Raw genomic sequence first — 10350 nt, 5'->3', positions numbered from 1 at the left:
AATTTCTTTTCAAAATAAAAGCTGTTACCGGAAGTGTCATTCTCTGTTTTACGACACCGAGTGCGGTGTCAGTTTACGGCAACATGGCAGCGTGCTGGCAGGAGCAGAAACTCCGTCGGCTCTGACCGTCAGAGTCTGAACCTTCACCATGACCACGGGGACGGACCGCACGAGGCCAGCCGGTCGGTAACGGGAGGGCTCGTGAAGATGATGACGATGTGTTTTAGGAGGATTTCCGCGCCGCTGTGCCGCAACGCAGCGACCGCCCGCTCCCTGCTGTCAGCGCGGTGCGCGGGTGTGTGTCGGCTCGAGCCTGCGTCATGGCGGAACTCACCTGTCACCCAGTGCGCGAGGGTGAGACCGTCCCCGGTTAACGGCGCGTGGCTCCTCACTGTCAGGAGGGCGGACAGCCGCGTGGCGTGCTGGAGTGGCATCCTCCAGCAGGTAAAGGCGACGTCCTGGCACGCGCAAGGAGCCGTGGTTTTACACCAGGGAGGTCACGAGAGGTCGGCGGCCAGTTTCCGGTCTCTGCTGTCACCCACAGCTCGGGGGCTGTGCAGCGGGAAGACCGAGGAGACACCTGGTGCCCCCGCGGGGACGGACCGGGAGGAGGCCAGCTCGGTACCGGGACACGGACTCTTCAAGTTCAAGGAGCTGGTGAGTGAGTGACTGTAGGAGTGTGACGTCACAGCAGGTGGTGGGTGGTGTGAACACATGAAAACAAACTAACAGTGATAGAAGTCTTCTTAACAGTGTTAAACCACTAATAATGTTACAGGTGCAGGCTTTGTAAATAAAATTATATATTCTCTGCACGGTGCGTTCAGTGTCCTGACATAGACATACATTAATGTCTTATAGCTTGTCACAGGTTTGTTAATACTGGTGCATAAAGTATAATTAGCTTGTCGGTACAGCTGGAAAGATTTATCTGTATTAGTGCATTTATAGGTCAAATCTGAAGTGTTTACAGGCCCTGAAAAACAAAGACAAGAATGTCTATATAGATTTTGTTCCTTCAGCGTTCTTCATTCAGGAGCTTTTTACCAGCAGCTGAATTATCAGCACATGTCTCTTCCTCTCCAAAACAAACTCACCTGGTGATTTAAACCGGTAAAAACGGTGAAGGAAGAAATTTCATGTTACAAATCAGTGTTTCTCCAACACTGTTTGGCATGTCGGAGACAGCTGCTGCACCTTTTCTCTCTGATAACTTAAGATCTACTTTCAGGAGGTTTTCACAGGGAGCCCAGTTCTCCACAGAGGTCTCTTCCTCTCTGCAACCAACGGACTACGGGTCTCATTTATAAACATTGTGTACGCACTAAACAAGGACTGAAAGAAGCGTACGCCACTTCCCACGCAAAAGTTATGATCTATAAAAATAGACTTGATGGGAGAAACTTTGACCCACGCTTACGTACTGTTTTATAAATGAGACCCCAGATGTTCAGGAGGGCTTTACTGGGAGCCAAGTTATCCACAGAGGTCTCTTCCTCTCTGCAACAAACAGACCAGCTGATTTAAATCAGTAAAAACATTGAATAAAGCAGTCTCGCGTTAAAAAATCTGTTAGTCCGACATCCTCGTTACGGTGTGGCTGCTAACTACAGTGGCTGAAGTGAAAACACGAAAATGCGAATAGTCTACCTGCTCCCTGTGTAGATATAAACGGTTCTTGCCGAGGTTACGGAAACACAACAGTTGTTGTTTCCAGATGATTATACACTAAAGAAAACATTTCTACCAGTGTATCCCTCTAAATCCTACACACTGGACCTTTAAAGGAATATTTCACACACAAATTAACCATCTGTTAATCAAGTAGTCTGTGTTACCTTGAGTTTGTGAAGACAACTTTGTTTTGTTTTCTCCACAGAAAACAGCGAACATATTGATTAATTGGGGACCATTTCTAACAGCAGCAAAACTATTTCATACCATCCGTACACAAACAATTTATCCAATTTATTATTTTCACTATGACCTTACTGTTTAAATTAGAAATGAACCACTCTCTTGAAAGTTACGTGATGTATCTGACTGAGATTTATTACAGTTTTAGAAATGTTGCTGAAGTAACTTTAGCCTGATCTACCTGTTGCACGTCTCTGACTTGTTAACCCTCTGTTGATCTGCGGAGTAACGTGTATCTGATTTGTTTTCCTGCAGTATGAGAACCCGTGGACCATCCCCAACTTCTTGTGTGTGTGTCGCATTTTGCTGGCTCCGTTCCTGGGTTATCTGATCATCCAGCAGCACTTTCACCTCAGCCTCGCTCTGTTCACTCTGGCTGGAGCCACTGACCTGGTAATATAGATACAGACACTTTGACTAAAACACAGACACACACACACACTGTAGCTCAGTCTATTTTAGATTATTATCAGCATGAGCTTCAGTGCAGTCGCTGATATTAAAACTTGCAGGTTGCTGCATTTGCTTCTTTAGCTTTTATAAAGCATCTGTTACAATATTCTCTCTCTCACTCAGTTGGACGGTTACATCGCCAGGACGTGGCCCACTCAAAAGTCAGCGCTGGGCAGCGCTCTCGACCCATTGGCTGATAAGATTCTCATCAGTATTTTATATGTCAGTCTCACCTACGCTGAACTCATACCAGGTATTAATTTCACTGTGTAACACAACAGTCAGTTGAGGATCTGTTAAAGAGCTGCGTTTATTTGTTGTTTTCGCATTTTATTATATTTCATGTGACAGCTCTCTTTACAGTGAGCACACAGATTATTACAGCATGATGTATTTTGTTTTTCTGTTTCAGCTCTACTGACAGGTCTGGTGATTTCCAGAGACGTTGGTTTGATAGCTGCTGTCTTCTGGGTCAGATACAAGACTGTACCTCCACCGGTGAGACACGTTACACTTCGCTCTGAACACACACACTCTGACAGAGATTTTTATTTCATAGAATTTAAACACTGAGACTGTAAAGAACAGCATCTGTCAGAAGGCATAAGTAACATTAATGTACTCACGGTGAGGAAAAGGTTCTCACTGGTTAGTAAACTCTGATTATACTAAACATCTTACAAGACAAGATATTAGCCAGTGACGCTCAGTGTCTGCAGAGCACTGTACTAAGTTACTGCTAGTTCTACCTGAGCACTGCTGTTCAGCATAAATGTGTCTACAAAAAAGGAAGATGGTAATTTTTGGCGTTTGTTGACAGCAGATCAGTTTGAAATATTGCAGTGAGCAATAAAACATTGAGCAGCAGCCACAGTGAGAGTTTAGATAAAAGGCCCTTTTAAACTTCCTGTTCAAGGCAGGAATATCGTGCCGTTATGCCGCCTTGCCTTGCTGTACATGAGGTACAATTGCGAAATGTAATGACAAGAGTTGTCCCGCCTTTAAACTGCCACTGAAGGTAGTAACAGCACCGGTATGGTGTCTGTATAAACAGGACAACTGACAGGACAGGACCACGAGCAGGATGGACGTGAGGTTTTGACGACGTGCTATGCGTGAGACCCACTGCGGAAGATTTAGAAAGTAGCTGTCACAGTTAGCGGCTAACTCATAGAAGAGGAACAGCACTGACAATGTCCGCATATCGGGAAAACAATAAAGCCTGGGAGCTCCTTACCTCTGAACAGGGGTTGAAATCAGCTGCCATATAACACAGACAGTAAATGATTGTTATTGTTTATAAAATGCTGCCAGCACATACAGTACAGGCCAAAAGTTTGGACACACCTTCTCATTCAATGCGTTTTCTTTATTTTCATGACTATTTACATTGTAGATTCTCACTGAAGGCATCAAAACTATGAATGAACACATGTGGAGTTATGTACTTAACAAAAAAAGGTGAAATAACTGAAAACATGTTTTATATTCTAGTTTCTTCAAAATAGCCACCCTTTGCTCTGATTACTGCTTTGCACACTCTTGGCATTCTCTCCATGAGCTTCAAGAGGTAGTCACCTGAAATGGTTTTCCAACAGTCTTGAAGGAGTTCCCAGAGGTGTTTAGCACTTGTTGGCCCCTTTGCCTTCACTCTGCGGTCCAGCTCACCCCAAACCATCTCGATTGGGTTCAGGTCCGGTGACTGTGGAGGCCAGGTCATCTGCCGCAGCACTCCATCACTCTCCTTCTTGGTCAAATAGCCCTTACACAGCCTGGAGGTGTGTTTGGGGTCATTGTCCTGTTGAAAAATAAATGATGGTCCAACTAAACGCAAACCGGATGGGATGGCATGTCGCTGCAGGATGCTGTGGTAGCCATGCTGGTTCAGTGTGCCTTCAATTTTGAATAAATCCCCAACAGTGTCACCAGCAAAACACCCCCACACCATCACACCTCCTCCTCCATGCTTCACAGTGGGAACTAGGCATGTGGAATCCATCCGTTCACCTTTTCTGCGTCTCACAAAGACACGGCGGTTGGAACCAAAGATCTCAAATTTGGACTCATCAGACCAAAGCACAGATTTCCACTGGTCTAATGTCCATTCCTTGTGTTTCTTGGCCCAAACAAATCTCTTCTGCTTGTTGCCTCTCCTTAGCAGTGGTTTCCTAGCAGCTATTTGACCATGAAGGCCTGATTGGCGCAGTCTCCTCTTAACAGTTGTTCTAGAGATGGGTCTGCTGCTAGAACTCTGTGTGGCATTCATCTGGTCTCTGATCTGAGCTGCTGTTAACTTGCCATTTCTGAGGCTGGTGACTCGGATGAACTTATCCTCAGAAGCAGAGGTGACTCTTGGTCTTCCTTTCCTGGGTCGGTCCTCATGTGTGCCAGTTTCGTTGTAGCGCTTGATGGTTTTTGCGACTCCACTTGGGGACACATTTAAAGTTTTTGCAATTTTCCGGACTGACTGACCTTCATTTCTTAAAGTAATGATGGCCACTCGTTTTTCTTTAGTTAGCTGATTGGTTCTTGCCATAATATGAATTTTAACAGTTGTCCAATAGGGCTGTCGGCTGTGTATTAACCTGACTTCTGCACAACACAACTGATGGTCCCAACCCCATTGATAAAGCGAGAAATTCCACTAATTAACCCTGATAAGGCACACCTGTGAAGTGGAAACCATTTCAGGTGACTACCTCTTGAAGCTCATGGAGAGAATGCCAAGAGTGTGCAAAGCAGTAATCAGAGCAAAGGGTGGCTATTTTGAAGAAACTAGAATATAAAACATGTTTTCAGTTATTTCACCTTTTTTTGTTAAGTACATAACTCCACATGTGTTCATTCATAGTTTTGATGCCTTCAGTGAGAATCTACAATGTAAATAGTCATGAAAATAAAGAAAACGCATTGAATGAGAAGGTGTGTCCAAACTTTTGGCCTGTACTGTATGTTTTGTGTCACAAACGAGGCCGACGCTGTCGTGTTATGTGTCACGTCACTTTTGATTCTTTGATGCCAGCATGCTGTCTGTAATCACACACTGGAGCAGAATTATGTTGCTGCTGTTCCTGTGTGAAGTCTCTGGGGCTGCTGTGAAACTGTGCCTGCTTGAGGCAACAAAAAGTTTGTCTTGCACTGAAATGTTTGCTGCACTTTGAGCACTTTATTTGTGCACAGATGTCTTAAATAAACAGACTCTTTTTGCAGCCTGTGGAGCTTTTAGTGGCTCTCTATCCCAGTTACATTGGTGTGCAGGTGTCTCTTCTGCCCTTCTTTCTTGGTTCTGTGTAAGAAATCCGAGGCAGCATAAAGACGGGACTTTGTAGCGGCTCTATTGAGCCATCTCTGTGTAAAAAACAGCCAAAGAGCTGCAGGTGACAGGCTGCACACCTCCACGTTAGGCATATAATCAACTCCTCTTCCCTCATTAACAATAGCTGTGTCTCAGTTCAGGGGCTGCAGCCTTCGAAGGCTGCATTTGTGACTGCTTGCGTCACATCGGTGCGACCAAGGCTCCTTAAAATGGGGTTGAGAAATGCAGCCTTCTCTCCCAGAATATGTGGGATGCAACGGATGGATCCTTCATGGCATAGCCTATCCACAGATGCATCTGCACCAGTGACGATTATATATTAAGTTAATTAAGTTAAATTAACTCAGTAGCTAACAGTTAACTGTTGTCATTGCTGTTAGCTAAAAGCACACTGCTTAAAAGATCTTAATTTCCTAAGTTTACCTGAAAGCGGTCCATCGGCCTGAAATATATCAAACAGCGGTGTCTGCAGCAGAAAATCACATCCTCAAGTATTACATTTAAAAATATATATATTTATAAATCATGGGTCCATGATTTAGGGCTAACTAGTTTACTTCTTCTTTCCTCAAGCGCAGCTGGTTGCTAAGTAACAGGAATGCCAGTAGATGGGGGCGAGAACAATTGGTGATGCAACCAGGAAGTCCTCCACAGACCAGACCGTCCGTTGGTCTGGCTGATGTGGTCTTCAAAGGAGGTGGCCGACGTAGACCATGATGGCCACGTCCTTCAAAAGCTGCAGCCACCAAATTGAGACACAGTGATTATCAGGTTCCCTGTTAGCATCAGGTTAAATTCACACTGTTGCCATATGGGTGCGTTTGCTTTGTGCTTTGACACCAAATCCACCGCCATCATCTTGTTGGTCATCTCTCCTTAAAGAGACACCAGACTCAGCTGCACAGAGCAGACGAGCTCAGGTTGAAATCGTAGCGTCTGTCGTCAGACTCAGCAGCCTATTCATTAAAAAAAAAAAAAAGAGCAACACACTGTCGTAGTGTGGGCGGCAGGCAAGTAATGTAATCGGTATATGCTCCACCACCGTGTGGCACCGACTGCTGTGGCAGGCCTAATGTACTCTGGATCATAATGGCCTCTGTAGCAGAGGAAGGAAATTAATGTACTTAAAAATCTCTTCCTCTTTTTCCTCCAGGTAACCCTCAGCAAGTTTTTTAACCCCTGCTACACCACAGCACAGCTCAAGCCCACACTCTTCAGCAAGGTGACACACACACACACACACACACACACACACACACACACACACACACACAGCCACAACCACCCACTCTCACTGTGCTCTGGACTTTGAACATTTTGTTCATCTCTGTACTGAAGTGGAGACTTTGTAACAATGGAGCCTTAAAGAACACGTGTGATTATTTTATTATATTTTCTGGCAAAAACTGAACCCTGGCACAGTGTTTGACAGAATCTGGCCCAAACTCTACTGTGATTTTCAAGAAGAAAGGATGTTTATGAAGGTGGAAGATTTTCTTTGTAAATCAAATGTTAAAACCAAATCATATTTACAGTTTGATCACTCCCAAGTATCTGATTCAGTCACAAGAGAAACCAAACTAACACATTTTAAACTGTACTGGTAAAAAATAATCATCCTGTTGATGGAGAGTCTTCCCATTCATCCATCATTTTGGATCTGAGTCCATGGTTGGATTCTAAACTCTGTCACACGGATGCAAAAATGTGTTGTGCAAAAACTAACACATTAAAATTCACTGTCAAAATGTTCCTTTATGGCGCCGCCACAGATTCTGCATCATTTATTTTGATACCTTGAAGAAGTGGTGGCTGGCAGGAGAAGTTGTTTTTTTTTTTAAGCTGCCAAAAAGTGTTGTTTTGTTCTTGGAACCAGCCACAACTCTTGTCACAAGCGCAACAGGTTCTCACAGAAATAATGAGCCAGACTTCATTTGTCGGAGAAGCAGGTAGTGTGTGAATGTGGAAGGTTTTTGCGCCTCTTTAATGTCAGTGTTCTGACTCTGTGTGTGCGTCTCTTTGTTAGGTGAACACAGCCATCCAGCTCCTCCTGGTTGCATCCTCTCTGGCTGCTCCAGTCTTCCAGTACACAGATAGCATCCTGCTGCAGTGCTTATGGTAAACCACATACACTGTTTTACATATGCATACGCGCACACAGCTCTCACCCACTTGACTTCAACATCCATGATGTTCTGTACTTTTCAGTGTAGTGGTTACAACAAAAAACAGTTTATTGTGTGAAGGGTTTTTGAATGCAAATGGTTTCATCTCTGTCAAGCACATAAATACGGTTTGTTCCAGCAGAGTGTTTGGGTTAAGTGCGCTGACTCATTTCAATCTACAACTAGGAGGGATTTGGAGTAGAGATCCAACTCGGGACAAACAGTTTATTGTGTCACAGTAACCTACATTTTTATACGAATTCAGCAGTTAAACTAATACAACAACAACAGTTTTATTTTTGCTTTGTTGTACATTTATGTTCACACCACTGCAAAGACAATTTTAAGCCTACGCATACACCGTTGTGAGCATTTAGGCCCCACTCACACAGAAGGCATTTTGCGGGTTTCAAAATGCAAGACACACTCTGCCTTTTCTATTTTTATTGAATGCCATTAGTAAAAAAAAAAAAAAAAGGCTTGCTGAGCAATTTTATTGTTGACAGGCAACAAGAACCCCATCACCTCCTCACCCTAACCTTCCTGTGTAATCAATCTGCTGTTTGTTTATTTATTTAATTTCACAGTAATCAGTGTGTAGCTGCTGCCATGTTGAGGCAGAGGGTGCTGTCTGTAGCTCTGGTTGAGGGTGAGAGGCTGTCAGCAGATAAACAGAGATCTGTGTGGGTACATGAGACCCTAAAAAAGAGGCTGGATCATGGGGAGTACCACCAGTTGGTCCAGGAGCTTCTCCTCCATCATGGACCAGGTGTATTTTAGGATGTCTCAGGGGCATAAACTCATGGCGCAAAAACGCCAGACGCCTAGAGCGCAGAAATGTGGTGCATATAGCGACGCAAAAACAGCAAGCAAAAAGCTTCATTCTCATTAAACACTGTTAGAAATAGCCGCTTCCAGCTGCTAAAACGCTCTCTGTGTGATCGGGGACTTATACTAGTGCAGTGGTGTGTCTGTGTCGCTCTGCAGTTACACCTCCAAAACACTAGTTGGCCGTGGGGTTTCTGTGAAGTGCTGTAAAGTTTAGTTGATACAAAACACACATTAAACACACATTAAACATACTTAATAGAGACAGTTTCAAACACAAATCAGCTTCACTGTAACTCGCAGCATTCACAGACAAACACTTGTCTTTATCTGGACACATTTTCCCCACAAATACAACATGCTAACGTTATTAGCACAAGCCTATGGTATTTTACATTGTATAAATTAGCCTAGAGGCTAGTGGAAAATTTCCTCTTCCCATATGAAGCCAGGGACAACAGCAACATTTAACAAAGGTAACGTTACAAAATTCAGCTCCATTACAGCTCACAAGGTTCACTGACAAAACAACTGTCTTATACTAAACACGATTTCTAAACAAATATAATATGCTAACATTATTAGCACAAGCATATGGCATTTTACATTGTATAAATTAGCCTTGCAGCTAGCAGAGTTTTTCTTTACTGATAGGAAGCAACAACAGAAACAAAAAAACAAACAAATAAAACCCCACAAAACTTAATTGCATGGTTTTAATTAAAGTTTCATAGTTTAATACATTGTTTTTAAATGTATCAATAATTTAATCAACTAAGACTAGCCACTGGATGACGATTACAAATTCCTAATTTAACACATTAAAACATTCCACAGTGGGAACATGATGCTGTCAGTATTGAAATAAACTAAATCAGTCAATCAACTTCAATTAAAGTGTTGTATGACTTGTTATATTGCAGGTATGTTACGGCGGTGACTACAGCAGCGTCAGGCTATAGCTACTGGCACTACGGCCGCAAGACTGTCCAGGTGCTAAACACCAGATCACCATGACGACCCCACCAGGAAACACCCAGAAAGCAGAGCTAAAAGCAGAGACACTGATCAGTTGTGGTTAAAGTCATACAGACAGATGGACGATTGCCAGGAGCTCTGAAACCAAGTAACTGTGACAGCCATTTATGAGTCGCCATGGCAATGACACATGGAAACCAACTGGGGCCGCAGATGGTTAACTGCAACACTACAGAAACACCTAACAGCAGCTCTGCTACTGGGCCGGCTGCTGAGTGGAGACCAATGCACACAGATAGAAACAGAAAACTCAAATATAGATCATCCTCGGACACGCGCTCATGTACACTCTAACATACATGTCAAGTATATGTTCAGTGATCCGGCAAGAGCTTCTATTTTTACTTAGTTTTTCAATCAAGAGGTTGCGACGTCAACATGATTGTCAGTTTTGTAAACCAATGATTTATGATTAAAAAAGAAAATCTGCTTTTGTTCATCTTCGTGTGTGTGTGTGTGTGTGTGTGTGTGTGTGTGTGTGTGTGTGTGTGTGAGTGACTGCGGGGTTCGTTTTTCTCAGGGAAAAAAAGATGTTTAATCTCATGAGACACAAATCTGAGAGTTTATCCATTTTAAAAGCAGCAATCAGAGGTTTAAAAAAATAGGTACAAAACAGCAATGATGTGCTGCCAG

At 43.4% G+C, this 10350-nt stretch overlaps 1 protein-coding gene across 1 annotated transcript; it reads left to right on the top strand.

The window, feature by feature from the left end:
• The first annotated feature begins 57 nt into the window (after positions 1-57).
• Positions 58-10146, top strand: crls1 (cardiolipin synthase 1). Its single transcript, XM_033635061.2, has 7 exons — positions 58-657; positions 2173-2310; positions 2494-2623; positions 2783-2868; positions 6840-6908; positions 7713-7804; positions 9603-10146. The coding sequence occupies exons 1-7, from the start codon at positions 208-210 to the stop codon at positions 9694-9696; spliced, it is 1059 nt and encodes a 352-aa protein (XP_033490952.1). The 5' UTR covers positions 58-207; the 3' UTR covers positions 9697-10146.
• The last annotated feature ends 204 nt before the right edge of the window (positions 10147-10350 follow it).

The sequence above is a fragment of the Epinephelus lanceolatus genome, chromosome 17 (genome assembly GCF_041903045.1).
Source record: "Epinephelus lanceolatus isolate andai-2023 chromosome 17, ASM4190304v1, whole genome shotgun sequence".
Lineage (NCBI taxonomy): Eukaryota > Metazoa > Chordata > Actinopteri > Perciformes > Serranidae > Epinephelus > Epinephelus lanceolatus.
Note: the sequence above shows the minus strand (reverse complement) of the source record. Positions and strands in the feature narration are given on the sequence as shown.